General features: G+C 40.0%; 2 protein-coding genes across 12 annotated transcripts in view; both read left to right on the top strand.

The window, feature by feature from the left end:
• ANKRD44 (ankyrin repeat domain 44) overlaps positions 1 to 6,838 on the top strand; it is a 143,310-nt gene extending 136,472 nt beyond the window's left edge. For 3 of the 9 annotated variants that reach the window (XM_037397263.1, XM_037397262.1, XM_037397264.1), the window contains exon 28: positions 2,024 to 6,838. In XM_037397263.1, the coding sequence (XP_037253160.1) occupies positions 2,024 to 2,289 (266 nt within the window). In that variant the 3' untranslated portion in view covers positions 2,290 to 6,838. Of the gene's footprint in view, positions 1 to 102 lie in introns of all 9 variants that reach the window. The other 6 variants (XM_037397267.1, XM_037397265.1, XR_005105723.1 and 3 more) reach the window with 5 other exon arrangements.
• A 759-nt stretch (positions 6,839 to 7,597) lies between these two features.
• Positions 7,598 to 15,261, top strand: part of PGAP1 (post-GPI attachment to proteins inositol deacylase 1) — a 36,679-nt gene continuing 29,015 nt past the window's right edge. For all 3 annotated transcript variants that reach the window (XM_037398425.1, XM_037398427.1, XM_037398424.1), the window contains exons 1-2: positions 7,598 to 7,816; positions 12,173 to 12,326. In XM_037398425.1, the coding sequence (XP_037254322.1) occupies positions 7,691 to 7,816; positions 12,173 to 12,326 (280 nt within the window). In that variant the 5' untranslated portion in view covers positions 7,598 to 7,690. The remainder of the gene's footprint in view (positions 7,817 to 12,172; positions 12,327 to 15,261) is intronic.

The raw sequence follows: 15,261 nt of genomic DNA, 5'->3' as shown, positions 1-15,261 counted from the left end.
TTCTTTAGTATAAAAATGTATTCTAAACATCACAGCAGTCCCTTTTACTGTTCATTTTGCATGTACTGTCAACAGCTAGTCTTTTTTAATGCTTGAGTGCAGTGGTAACTTGAATTTCCTAAACATGCAAGTGGCACCGGATAATTCTGAAGCCTTGCAGAAGATTTAAGGATTATGCATTCAATCAGCGCATGTTTTAATGGGTAGGAAGAAAACCATCAACATATGTTTGATTGTGTCCTAGTTCATTCTGAGATCAAAGCTTGTGCTTACCATTTGCCTGACCTAATCCAAGATGCAAGTAAATTACTGTTGCCTCGTAAAATACATGATTAGTTAATAAATCTGATAATTTTGTTTCAGATCTCAATGGAGTCCTTCCCTAAACATTATAAAGCCCGTAGAGGGCTGTGCTTCTATAATTAATGTTTTCAAAACTGTCTTCCTGAAATAAGCTGGTCTTTCTTACAATACTGACTTCATGGCATTAATGTAACAATTCGGTACCTCCCTCTTCCCATATCCGTAAAGTAACAATAATTATACTCACCCATCATAGCAAGACATTTGAGATCTATGGATGAAAAGAACTGAGTGGTGAGTATTTGCTGTTACCCAGATGCTACCTAGATATACTTGCATGAATGAGTTCCACTGAAGTCATCTGGCCCCAGCCTCATTTTAGAGATAGGGGACAGAAAAATGAACCCGACTAACTTCTAACCACAGTTTTTATCATTAAAATTGTACATACAGATCCAGCTAATTTGCATGTATGTCACTAATGAAAATTAGGTTTGAATTTTATACACATTTAATTTTTGGGGGGAAAAACTGCATATGCAGTTTAAAAGAGAGAAGTGTAAGTACAATCTTAGCTTAAGTACAGCTCTAAAGAATATTCGTGCTTGGAACTCAGTGGAAGAGGAAACTCCATTGAGGGTATGCGTTCACTGCAGTCAGTGCTTAAGCGTGGGTAGCTTGCTACAAAACCGTACTCACGTTTGTCCGCCAGCCTCACCTGCGCTGCAGGCGTTCCCGGCTTGCTTGAGGCAGTAGGGTGTCGGTAGTGCTCATGGCTGCAGGTTACTCTTGCTGCAGCACTTAACATTTAGCCGTCTGGAAAAAAATCTCTTGGCTCCTAGCATACAGGAGGATTTGTTGGAAAGTGCTGCAGGGCTACACAGCAGCCTGCAAAATGTGTCGATAGCAAGTGTAATCGGCGTACCGGTTTCCAAGGTGTGTATACGTGAAGAGCTGCTGTAGGGGCAGCGCTTGGGCCGGAGCCAAGTTAAACTGCAGCGAAGACAAACTTGTACTAGCTCCCCAGTTCTTTGTTTTACTGACATCTGTACAATATTAACTTTGTATTTAAAGTGTATGCCATGCTTTCTGAATACAGTCGTTATTCTTCTAACATAACATAAATTTGAGTAACTAAACATCCACGTAGTCGTACCTGCTATACATGTACCACATGCACAGGTCTAATTCTTTTCCCTTATAATTTAATTGCTAAATAAACTGCTTTCTGAGTTGAGTAGGTACTCAACGGGTCAGTCTTTAAAATCATTTGCTTTTTACTTCAAAACATTTTTAAACTAATATCTTCCACGTTCTTATGAAAGTCATTGCTCTCAGAATGAGACTCGTTGATGCGCACAGAAACTGAAGCCAGTTTCTGCCCCTGTTGCTGTACTCCGTGTCCTGTACTCATTGTACCGTCTGTGCTGTAGACCCACGTTTAGCCAGAGCTTTTATTCATATCGTGAAGTCTGTTTGCTGCCTGATTTTACAAACATAGTGCTTGTTGTGGTCACAGTGATTTAAATGCTCCATATAGTTTGTATTCTCCTGGCATGTCTAATTTAAAATTAGTAACATACCCCTGTTGCCTGGCATGCTCGTAACTGAACATACATCTCCCGCTTACGACGTCACCTAGAGATGTATATGAGGAATGCTCAGTGCCATTCTCAGTACCCTTAGTACTAACCATTGCCTTGTCTGCATTTGTGCCCAGGTCATACGCCAGCCCTGGCTTGCGCTCCTAACAAAGACGTGGCTGACTGCCTGGCACTCATTTTGGCTACCATGATGCCTTTTTCTCCCTCCAGTTCAATGACGGCTTTCAACTTCGTTTGTTTTAAAAAAGACAATTTGGGCAGGACACATCTCTGCGATGGCTCCAGTATGGGTAGCATTAACTCTTACAATAAGCCCTTGAGTAATAACGTAGGAACAGAGGATGGGTACAATGAAAATGATTCGGATTCTGAAACATTTTGACTTTTTGGTATTCAGAAACTTCTTTTCATTATTATTTCATGTCAGCTTTATTTTTGTCTTTTTAAACAGCTTAAATCCCACAGCTATGTTCTTAACTATTATTCTTGACAAGTAGGTATTGAAAGATTTGTAGAGTTGCCGAAAATCGAGCCTTTAAACAACAAAGTTAGAGGGGTTTACTGGAACATATTCCCATTAATGTTCTGCAGCTTTTCAGCTCTCTGATGTTTTCTTCAGGCCCTAAGTGCCCCTGTGGAAAGTCTCTACCTCTTATTTTAAGTAGAAGAAGAGAAAATGCCTTTTTTCTTTTTGACAGCACAAATAAACAGGGAACTGTTTGTAAAAAGTTCCTAAATGTTTTAGCTGTACCTTTAGCACACAAACATATTCCCAGTGTAGCCTTCGTAGATTTGAGCATCACCCCTTTCCTGTTTGTCTGTTTCCTGCTTCCGGGGCTCTGATAATTAGATGATTTTTTTCTTTTTTTTACACAAACCAAAGGTAAAGTTGTAAATCTTAAAACTGCCTGTATTACTTTTCTGCAGGAAATGAAACCTTTCACATTCTGTGTGTATTAAGCACTTAAACGTACAGAAGGCACTTTTTACAGTTCTTAGTTGCAGCACACAGTTAGAAAAATATACTTACTAACTCTTAAGGCCAAATTCTACTTGTCTCACCATATTTTCCCATGGATGTTAGTGGAACCACTTGTGTAAAATGAGTATCACTTGGCCCTTACTTTTTTTTTTTTTCCAATTCAGCACAAACATGTACAGTTTATTTGCACTACAGAATTAGGGTCATTAGATGTTTCTGTCACCTGAGCCATTAATGATGAATCTAGCACCAGGAAAAAAAAAAGGGGTGGGGTGGGGTAGGGTGGGGAGGGAGGAAATCAGGTGTAGACAAAGGTGTATGTAAGAGTTTATAATGACTTGCCATCTTAAATGGATTGGTTTTTTCCTCTTCTATGCTGAAATAATTTATTTTTACTGTAAACAGTATCAAGTTTTAAAATACTTTTGCCAGTGTTTGGATTAACAGAGCAAAGGTAAAGCAATGAAAGCAGAACACCAAAAGTTGAAATACCAAACACCAGAAAACATAGCAGTGTGATCAGAGATACATGCTAAAAAAGCCTGTTGTCACCAGCTTTTAAAGCAATGTCAACTTTGTGAATATGTTTACTCCTTCTGCCAAAGTTTCTAGGTCAAATGGACCACGACCCTCGCCTGCAACAGATATACAAAAGGAAGAATGACACTTTCTAAACAAAACCAAACAAAAATATAAACAAAAAGTTATCATGAACTAACCAGCTGTACCAAGAGGACCAAAATGCTTCAGTAGTTAAATGGAAGACTTTGCTACTTTTATTTTTTTCTTCAAATGTGAGTGACATAATGAAGTAGTTTTTCTAAACCATAAAAATATAAACTTTTGAGGTAATGAGTAGTCTCGAGCGAATTTTACATTTTATGACGCAGGTTTCAAGTTGACATTTGTAACTGATGATGTATTGACCACAGTTTTGTTTTTTTCCAGACTAAAGAATATGTTCATATACCTTTAATGTAAATGTGTTTATATTTATTTGAAATGAAACAAATGCCCAGGAAAAATAACTATGGCTTGTTCTCCTAGTTAGCATTTGTGTGTACTATTTGGCATGATGTGAAATGAAATGTGAATCTAGGCAAGAGTGATGGCCTGAGTAGAGAAAGGAAGGGCTGATGCACTTTGGGAGAGTGCCCACCTTCTTGTACAGAACGCAAAGATTAAGTCCACAGGCTATGGTGGTAAAAAGCAGAAAGCAAAACACCTTCCCTCATGTAAGTGCATAAGAAAGGGCTGCAGCCCCTGTGCAGCCACAGTAAAGAGGGGAGAAGGTCGTACAGCACAGGGTCAAGGTGTGCGGGTTCCTGTGGTTCACGCTCAGGCTGCCTGCAGGCCTGCATCTGTGCTGTGCGGGGAGGATGAGATGAGCTTCTCCTCAGTGCACGCTTTGGGCAGGGTAAATGAAAAGTAAGGATTTTTATTTTAGTTGCAGTTTTTAGCTGTGTTCCACTGTATTGTTAAAAATCTGTTGGCAGATTCCAGTTCTTTAATTAAGAAAATATTTATGTATCAAGTTTATTTTGCCTTGCTAAAATGAAATATTTTTTTCCTTGAGCGTTAACAGATTTCCAAAGTTTTTTTAAAAAAATAATAATCACAAGGGAGAGTCTCTGTAAAAGTGAACGTTTCTTTTCCCTCAGCTCTGTATTTCTGCAGTAGAATGACAGAGCACCTGAAACCCTGGTTTTCTCCTCAGAAATAGCACAGAACAACGTTTTTATGATTGAATTTTCTTAACGTTTTTGCTTTTAAGGGTTGCAGAATAGCAATAACCACCTTACTTTAAGCACTGAAAATAAGAGAGATCACTTGTTGAAAGTTTTCAGTGGCGTCTGTTCAGAAATGAATAGAAATCCAAAATTTTTCTTTGTTTTATGTTGAATTATGTCATTGAAAACAAATAAACAAATGGGAAGGAGCTGCCACCTGTCTAACAGCAGGATCATCCTTTTGGTGTTATTTTAACCAGAGATGTAGGCAGGCTCCTTGGCAGTATTACTTTTAAGTTTCACCCCGAAACAAAGAAAGTTACGCTATCCTATGTGAAGCTGCTTTCATTAGGAGAAAACCAGTCCTCTCCACAAAGAGGATGCTGTATTATTTTAAGCAGCTATTAAAAAAAAAAAAAAAAAAAATCAGTATTTTCACTTGCTAACACAGAGTTACTGAAAATTCTTCTGTATATTTGCAATACCTTGTAACTCTGGAAATCGTGTAGTGCAGTAACTGCTGCCTCTTACATAGGTGGTTACTGAATTACTTTGATCCTGCTTTTGATTCTAGGAACCAAATCCAAACTTCATCGATTAAACTTTTCTGTAAACTAACAATGATGTAAATATGCAATGTTCCAAAAAAATCATAGAAACATATGATTTGTTGGTGTCTTAAGGGCATTGTGAAAGTCACGTTTGGAGTGTGCTGTATTTAGGAGGAAAACTGTCATGAGCAAGACACTTGGAAGTACTCGGTATTGGCCTATCCCACATCTCACATGAATTACCAGAATCCCTTTTCCTTTTTTTTGTATGCTAGTACATTAATCTCCAATATAGTTTATCACATGTAGAAAACAAATTTGAAATTTAGGGCAGGTATTTAAGCATGGGAATAATTTTACTCTTGTAAATAATCACCTTGCCTTTCTGCGGACTCTTTGCGAGAGTAGAGTTAATCGTATATAGTTGTTGCACTTAACCCTGGATCCTGCAATTTACCGTGGCCGACTTCTGTGTCTGCACCAAGCAGAGGGTGTTCAGGAGGGGCAGCTGTATGCCCAAGTGCGTTAGCAGGATCGGTTCATCCCGTATTTTAACCACAGTGGCAGGTGGAATCCATAGCAGGATGGGGTCCCAAGTCTCTCTCATAAATACTGAGTTACAACCTCCAGACTGCCTGAAATTGCTGTGAAATAGCTCAGGGGATTTCTGTTCATCGCTACTAAAAGGGCACCATAATGTGTTTGGTACTTTTACGCAGTAAACAACTGCCAGATTATTGAATTAGAACAAACACATGAAATGAATTGTTTATCCATTGTACTGTTGAGAAACTTGGTTATGTATCTTGAGGATGATTTTAAAAAAAATAATTGTGATTTTTATTCTTAGTCATGTAAGAAATATTAGAGTGCCTTTTTATATTTGTGTATTATGGAAATGTTTTGTGAAACCGTCTTTTTTCCCTTTTTTTTTTTTCCTTTGAGTGTTACAAAAGCAATATATTACCAGTAAATTTTCATTTCAGACCTTCCTTGAATGTATAAAGTGTTTCTTCTTTTCATATGTCTACCTGCATTGAAATGAAAATTAATATGCTAAATTTCTATAGGAATAATGTATAATTTTTGCAGTGCTGAAAATGCTTTCTTATCACACAAAAAGTAAACCTTAGGTCAGTGTTATAGGAAAGGGCGTTTTAAACTAGTGACAATCCGAGTGTGTGTATAAAATGTAATTTTATGCGTTTCTTATGCAGTGATCTACATATTAAAGCCAATATCTTATGTTTTGTAGGTTTTGTCTTATATTTTATGCTTTAGCATGTGCAATATATCTTTACAAACCATGGTGATACGAATCTGGTGCCAGTGTTATATTTTGCATAACATTTGTAATAAACAATATAAAAATATTGTTTGATGGTTTCAGTGGGGTTTTGTCGATATTGTTTTGGTTTTGTAAATTGCAGTTTAAGGACTTGGGTAAATGTCTCATATGAAATGAGACAAAAAAAAAAAAGAAAAAAAAGACTTAATTCAGTGAATGACTTGGAATTCAACCTGAATCTTCTCAAGCACAGTTTAGTAATTTTTTCAACTACTGAATGCTGTATTAATGTAATGAAGAATCCTAACTGTAAACTACAATTGCAATGCATTCAGATGGTTATTTTTACAAATAAAAATGGTACAAATACTGTTGGAAAACTGAGTAAATTTTGTTTCTTTTAAAGGAGGGGTAAAGGCTTCTGAAGTATTTAGCAGTGAAGACCATGAAAATGCAACTATATGTATTTCTGCTTTGTACTTCCCTCATATGTAATTACCCCTTGTCTTAGCTGATGATAGTATCACTTCCTCTGTCGATCAAAAAAAAAAAAAAAGATGTTTTTTATGTCAGTTATTAAATATTTTACTATTATTTTTCGCTGATGATCAGCAGCGTGCGTGCCGCGCACCGGGCCGCATAGCGGTCCCGTGGTGTCTAACGGCAATAAAAGATGGGAAGTTGTTAAAAGTGCTTAATTAAAGGAAACAAACAACCCCCCCCCAAAAGACCCACTGTCAACAGCGGCTTTTACGTGCTGAGTGCTTAGAAACCTTAAGGCCGTTTTGATGACACCGCTGGCGGGCCGGGAGCCGGGCGAGCGCCGGAGCCCGCGCATTCACCTCAGCGGCCCGGCTCCTGCCCGCCCGCCGAGGGGCCGAGCGCCGGCGCCCCTCCTGCGGCTGAGCAGGCGCACCGCCGCGACGACGAGCTGACCTCCCTCTCATGGCAGCGCCGGCAAGCTGCCGGCCGGAGGGAGCCTGCCGGTCGCCCCCTGACCTCCCCGCAATGGCTCCCGCGACATGGCGGCCGTCCCTCCCTCAGCCTCGCCTTGCCAATATGGCGGCCGCCCTCCCGCCGCTGCCGGCGGCGGCCAGGTGGTGCCGCCCGCCCCGCCCCGCCCCCGGGCGGTGGCGCCGCCCGCCCCGCCGTGCCTGTGTGCGCCGAGAGGCAGCGGGGGACGGGCGGCTCCGCGCTGCGCTGCGCTCCGCACCTGGGCGCGGCGGGGTGCCATGGTGGCGGCGCTTTTCTGCGGGGCGCTGGCGGCGCTGGTGCTGCTCGGGGTGCGGGACGTGCTGTTCCTCTACGAGGAGAACCGGTGCAGCATGACCTACATGTACGAGTACCCCGAGTACCTGGTGAGTGCGGCGCGCCGAGGGAGCGGGCGGCGCTGTAACAGGTGGGAGAGCCCGCCGCTGAGGGAGCGGCCGCGGCCGCCAGCCGCTTCCTGAGGCGCAGCCCTGCGGCGGCTCCACGCCGGCGGCCCGGCCCGGCCCGGCGCGGCTCTCCTCCGACGGCCCGGCTGCCCTCGGCCCCGCTACCGGGGAGGGCAGGCAGCCCCGGCCGCGCTCAGCCGCGGAGAACTGCCACACAGGTGGTCCCGGCCGCTCCCCGAACTTGTGAGGTAGCTAACTTGCTGAGGTGGCCTCTGCGTAACAGCAAGCTGGAAACGGGGTAAAAATAGCTGTGGTCGATCTGAGGGGTCTGTGCACGTGGGAAAACGCGCTGCTTTGGCTGCATCACGTAGGCGTGCGCCTTGGGTGGCTGCGGAAGGGAGAAGCTGGCTACCTGCGAAGTGATGAGGGGTTTGGCACTGCCACCTGTGCGAAGGGACAACGAACAGTAAAGCTTCCCATTCTCTGACAGGTAAATGCCTGTTGTAGTACTGGGAAAACCTGTCAAAAGCTCACCCGAGCTGTTGCGGAGGAAGAGGCCAGGCCAGGTTCTCTGACAGCACTGTGAGTGCCCGGGAGCTTGAGCCTTGTGCTTGGTCCTTTTTCAGAGTGCGAAGCAACTGCTGTGTCCAAAAAAGTGAACAGCTGAGATTCAAACACCAGTGTATTTCTTGCACTGGTGAACCCGCAGCGCAAGGGCCTCCCTGTGAGCTCTTGTAGGTGGCACAGCCGCAGCTGTCGGCATAGCCTGTGGGTCTCTCTGAAGTCCCTCCTTTGCTAACGAAGCCTCTCGGAAACTGCTTGATCAGTTGATCTTGGAATACCTTGGATCAGTTTGAGAGAGAGGACTGCTGATGGAACTGTCATTTTCCAGGCACAGTATTACGGCTTAAGAGCAGGAGGATGTACATATGTGAGTGCATGTAGGTTCGCTGGTAATGCCGCAGTTGTGGGAAATCAATTTCTCTTTTTAATAGTTGTGCTTACTACGGGATTTTCTGTCCTATTGAAAGCATCCCAAAGCATGATTTGTTGTCTCCTAAACATCAGTTTAGCATCATCTGGGATATAATTTATGTTAGAAAAAATGTGAAGTATTCTAAATAATACTGTGTTCTGAAGTAGGTTGCAAACTGGTTCACGCAGTAAAGAAGATCTTAAACCTTAGTACCTAAACTGGTAATGAAGCAGAAAGTTAATTTTTGGATCTATTAACCTTCATTTGCTAACATTGACATGGTTATGTTAGCCTACAAAAGAGAGCCTTGGTGTAGTTACAAGTGTTGTTTTGTCAGTGCTGTAGAACAAAATCGTTTAAGCAGTTCCAAATACTATGCGCTAATTTTTCAGATCACCTAGCAGCCAAAACCTACTTCATCTTCAATCTGAAGCCAGCCAACAGAAAGTTACTAGCAAAATCTGTCTAATGTTATTGGTAGTTGCTTGAAATTCTTATCTGCCCCCACACATCTTTTGTATTTACTGGTTACGTCGCGGCTTAAATTCTAAGCGTCTTCAGGTACTCGTTGTGGCAGTAGGAGATGTGAGGCTTAAGGGTAAGCGGTAGTTCCACACAGGAGATGCAGGTTGGGGCTGGCAGCACTCCCTCTCGTCCATCTCTGCTGATGAATAGTCACTTTTACTGTGTGGAAAGCAGTACTTCTGGGGTGAGAGAAATTATTAATTTGTCTGCTTTTGCTAAGGCATTATACTCTTCAAGTACCTCTTTATTGTTGAGAGGCTGCTTGTTTAATTTTTAATGTCTTTGTAATGATGACATTGGTACGAGAATCACAAGGTAGGAATTTCGGGTCCTCCCAGGTTGGGTGTCATGTTACAAACAAATAATGATTTGAGCAATTAAACATGAGAAGTTTAATTTCTTTTGTGTCTGACAGGGTGGGTTAGCTCACAGTCAAGTTAATGCTAAGGAATGGAATTGGTTTGCTTTTTTTTTTCTTTTTTTGCACTTAATCATCTTTGGTGGGGTTTTTTGGCATGTATTGCAGAATTGCACTATTTGAATTTTACCTAGCCTTGTCCTGTTCAGCTGTGCTTCATAAGGGATTCACAAGTTAGTAATAATGAGAACTTTTTCATAAGCCTCATTTCTTTGGGAACCAGGGTGAAAAATGAAGCCTGTTTGACATTGTAAAAAGTTAATATAGCTCACTACAACCAATTATGTAAGCAGTGTCTTGGGAATTCATAATTTAAATACACTGTCATGGAATGTGAACATCTGTTTTCCTTTCGAGTTAAGCATTGCTGTTTTGTTATAATGTTTGAGCGTTGTGATTGACTGAATAAACCCAGTATTTTGGTAGTACAGTTCTTATGGATTGTGTAGTTTTTTGCTTTCAACATGGACCCAAAGAAGGGCAGCTTGTTAATTTTATGTTCTGTAAAAGTGTTTGCAAGAATAGTGAACCAGGAAGATACCATGGAAGGACAGCTGATGTGGTCCATCAGGAGGTTATATAAACATATCTTGGTGGCATTCTTAGTTTAGTAATGGACACTGATTAATTTAACATTTTTTCACAGATTTTTGAAAAAACCTTTGAAAAAGGAGCAGTAGAAAGGGACAGTTAGGTCAGTGAAGTTAGGAAGGTGAGATGTTGGAGAAAAGGGAAGGAACATGGAAACAATGATCTGAAGACATAAGGCCTGAACAAAGCTTAACTGTTCTTTTGTTCACAGTGAAGGAATTGGAACACACTCTGTCTGCCTCTAGTATGTGTATTTTGTTATAATATATAATATTATAAAAATATAATACCTATTTATACATATTATATAAAATACATTTTAAATCTATTTATCAAGCATCATAAGAGGTTGCCAATAACCAATATGGCAATTTGAAGGCAAAGGGAGAAAGGAAATACTCCTTGGGCAAGTGTGTTTTGGCAGGAAATTAAAGCTAAATTGCCTTTACTCTAGATTGGTTTGAGAGAAACAACTGAAATATCCAAAACAACGATGCTTTGATTTGAGAAAGCAATTAAGAGCGATTTTAGAGAAGATTTCTGATGCAAACCTGAGTTTAGTTTTGATCGTATTGTGTAAAATGAAGTGTTTCCTTAAAATATAAACTACACCTTAATAATTTTATTTTTTTATTATCTTATTTATCTCTGAATTGTCATAAAATAAGCAATCAAATGTTAGAACAAGTGTATTCACATTCATAGAAATTTTAAAAATTTCTGTCTTAGAAACTCAAAATTATAAACCAGCCAGCCTCCATGTAGAAGCTAATTAAACGTTTTCATACTTACAGTCTATTTAGTTTAAACCAGTGGCATATGGCTCTCAGAGTCATCACTTACTGGTCTAAGACTTAACCATCACCTAGCCCTCAGGTTCAAAGCGATTTTGGTTCTTTCCTCTTTGGGAATTCATAATCCTATGATTATGTTATGTGATAGGTGAGGTGGTCAGTTGTTTGCTTCTTTGTTTTAGTACAAGAAATAGGGCCTTCTTTAAGACGACAGTTGACTGTGTAAATTGGATCCTGAGTTGTTACAAAACCAGGTGGTTCATCACTAGGCCACAAAACCAACTCTAAAAACAGCAAGAAAAAAGTATCATGGGTTTATTTTTTCTGATGAGCCATATTAAGGTGGTTACTACTATTGTTTAAATTCCCATTGCAGTTTTCAACTCTGTAAAAATCACCTAAGAGAACTCGCGTTGCATCTGTAACTTACCCTGACATGATAGTTGTCATCTGACAGTCACCTACGTAACTGTGTTCTTGAGATTTACCTTTGGCATCAGGTGCGGTAGCACATCCTTGTTCCGAGTTAAATGGTATTGGAAAGGATTCCAGAGCTGTTAAGGAGCATTTGGAATAATTAGGATCACTCAGGTGCCCCAGTTTCTGGTCTCAAATTCTCGTGACCTGGGAGAAGTGGGTTGGGCCGTACCTTTTCCTTTTCCTTTTTCCTCCTCTGTAGTGTAAGTCTGGATTTAGTTGATGAATGTGCAACTTTAAAAGATACATAGTTGCACTCAGTTGCAGTTTGTTTCAAAGCCAGTTAATAGCTGTTTCAAGTAAGTGTAGCCACTAAGTGTGCATGGTAATACCTACTTAAACAAAATACTTGATACTTTATTTTTAATTATTTTTTTAAGCAAACCCCCGTTTTTCACTCTGTAGTCATAATTTTTTATTCTGTAGACATAATTATATGACTGTAACTTAATAGGTAAAACATAAGCCAGATCATTTAAACGACTGGATAGCCACTGTATCTTCTTGTTTGCAACAGTATAAGCAAGGTATTTGTTTTCTTTTAAACTTTTCAACAGAAAATAAAATTACCCAAGAAAATAGCCAGACGATACCCAGCATATGAGCTCTATCTCTATGGAGAAGGGAACTATGCCGAAGAAAACAAAAATCTCCTATTGACAGGAATTCCAGTTCTCTTTCTTCCTGGGAATGCTGGCAGTTACAAACAAGGTAAGCATTTAGTTAAGTTACAGGGGTGTTACAAACAGCTCTTGTGTTTATACTTCAGCTGGTGGCAAGAAGTTTTCTGTTTGAAATAGTATCAACAAGAGTCACAATGACTGACAATATTATGGTGTAGATATCCTTGTAAGTCCATGGTTAATTTCAAGCAGTCAAAATACATTCTTTTTGTTTGAAATCTGTTGAACAGTTCAGCTATAATATTTTTCTGGAGTGAGACTTTAACTTTTGATAGCCAGAAACAGTACAGTTTAGGCCGTACTATGGCAGCACTGCACCCTTGCTGTATTTTTGATTGCAAACATCTAGTTGGTTTTGATTTGAACAACGTTTAGTGCAGTTATGCCAAATAACACGAGACCTGAATTTGATTAGAAGAAACTGCACAAGCTACCATCTGTGAAGTAATTACGTGCTATAGAAATAAGCATCACCTTATGGCTTGCCCTGTAGCTTCATTAATTCCTACTTTTTCATGTAGTGGTCTTTTTCCCTTAAGGTCATCTTCCCACTTGACACATAGCCTGCTTTGTTTTCCAGGTTATTCCCTCTGAAACTTCTAGGCTCCAAATGAAAATAAGTAATGGTTTTAAAGCGTTATTATTTTTCATTGTAAATACTGAAGTTAGTAGTTTGATGAACATGAGGTATTATGTTTAAGTGTTTATGCAAGTATCTGGTATTCCTTCCAGGCTGGGTTTGTCAGGCAGTGATTTTTGCTCTCTAAAATGTGCTTGAAACAGTAATACTCCATGATGTGAACAAAATTGATTTGTATGCACGGGGAAAACCACCGCAGTCTAAACCCTGATGTCTCACTGTGATAATTTATCCTTATCTTTTTACTAAACTTGATGATTAAATTATCTCGGAGAACCTTTACAAAGTTGTTTTCTTTGAGGACATACTTATTTAGCTTATAACAAAGTAAAATATTTTACCAACTCATGCTTCCAGAAAACCCCTACAGATTTTCAGGCTCAATAGCATCCAAAAAAGATTACCAACACAATGATTATGAGAGATGCCATATGGACTTTTGTAATTGTGCAAATCTGTGAATTCATGCTCTGTCTAAAACAATGGCAGTACGTTGTTATGTGGGAAATAAAATGATACCTTCAGGGCATGTTAGGAATCAAAAGGGAGTATCTGAAGAAAAACTTAAACTAAGTGAGTAGAAGTACTACCTGCTGTGGATATGATGTGCTGCTTAAGATCAGTAAAAATTTAAATATTTATTTGAGAAATTGATTTAGGGAAACTGGCAATAAGTAATATGTGCCTTTCTCAAAATCTTTGTGAAAATGTTCAGCCTTAATCAGTGGCTCAGAATAGTTTTTGGTTTGTTGTGGAATTTATGGAAATTCATATTGTGTTCAGAATTTACTGTGGGATAACACACTTTCGTTCTGATACCTAGATGAACAGAGAAGGTGTTGCTATTGTTATTTTCATACTTGTTTAAAATAAATCCATATTTGCTGAGCAAGGAAGACAGAAGTTCTGTTGCTGCCTTTGCTGGGCTTGTTATTTTCATAGAATCATTTCGGCTGGAAAGGACCTATAAGTTCATTGAATCCAGCCATCAACCTAAAACTTGCCAAGCCCACCACTAAACCATGGCTGTAAGCACCACATCTATGTATTGTTTAAATGCCTCCAGGGATGGTGACTGCACCACTTCCCTGTCAGGGCAGCCTGTTACAGTGCTTGACAACCATTTCAGTGAAGAATTTTTTTTTCCCTAGTATCCAGTCTAAAACTCTCCTGACTTAACTTGAGTCCATTTCTTGGAAGAAAAGACTGACACCCACTGCACTACAACTTCCTTTCAGGAGATTTTGATGTGTTAGAAACACTATTGAAACATGTTAATTCATCAGCTTTCGTGGGCATGAAAATGAACCTTTTAAAATGTACAAAATTCAGACTTTGAGTAAAGGATGTACTGGTGTAGTTGTTGGAAATGAACCCGAGACTGGGAGAATTGAGAGCCTGAGTTCAACTTGGGTGTCTGTCACATGCTTGTCTTGTGATCTTTGGCAATGTTCTTGTTCTCTTTACCATGACCTCCAAGATGTAAAGTTGTGATAAGATACTTGATCTTTTAAGTACTGTTTAGGTCTTTTCAAACCATTATGAATGTGTTCTTACCACTTACTAGCTTTAGATAGAATTGGTGAAATTAGATTTACAGTTTTCATCATGGTGATAATACCTGCTTGGGTGTTCGAACATATAAAGTATTTCATAAATGTTATTTTCCTATTTTACAAACTTCACTGAAAACTGCTTGGTGTGTTAATTTCTGTCACATACTTGTCCGGAAGGAGAATTCTGCAGGCTGCAGATCTCACACTGTTGCACTCTGGAAGAATCTTGCTCCGATGTGCTGGATTTGGGCAGACCTTTCTGGTGACCATTAGTTGTTTTATATACTCGCTTTTGGGACTTTGCCTTTTATTTTCTTTTTCTCCTGCCATGCTTTTCCATTTGCAGCCATTGCTGTTCCTATCCTGCCATGTCTCCATGGAAACTCAGGGACAATTCTGCACTCGGAAGGCTGTAATAAGTAGCAGCCGAGGTTAGATGGAGAAGAGAGGTCAGAAGCGAGACCGTGTAAATACAAGATTTTCTCCCTCAAGGTTTCAGGTGGAAAAGTGTCTTTTAGGGTTTGGTATTTGGTTTATATACATATCTTGGTGGTATTTGGGAATGTTGTTTGAGAGTTGATGATCTTTAAAGGAATTTTAGGAAAGCCTAGCAGTAGCAATGCCTCTGGAGTTGAAGTCATTTTGCCGCCTTGTCCTGGTGGCAGTAAGAAGGTGCAAATGAGCTGAGGAAAGCAGCCCTCAGACGGAGGAACATAATCCTTGATCTTGTATAAGTTTGTTTCTGACATAAAATATCTCTGTAGTCA

This window comes from Falco rusticolus, chromosome 8 (genome assembly GCF_015220075.1).
Source record: "Falco rusticolus isolate bFalRus1 chromosome 8, bFalRus1.pri, whole genome shotgun sequence".
In the NCBI taxonomy this organism is placed as follows: domain Eukaryota; kingdom Metazoa; phylum Chordata; class Aves; order Falconiformes; family Falconidae; genus Falco; species Falco rusticolus.
Note: the sequence above shows the minus strand (reverse complement) of the source record. Positions and strands in the feature narration are given on the sequence as shown.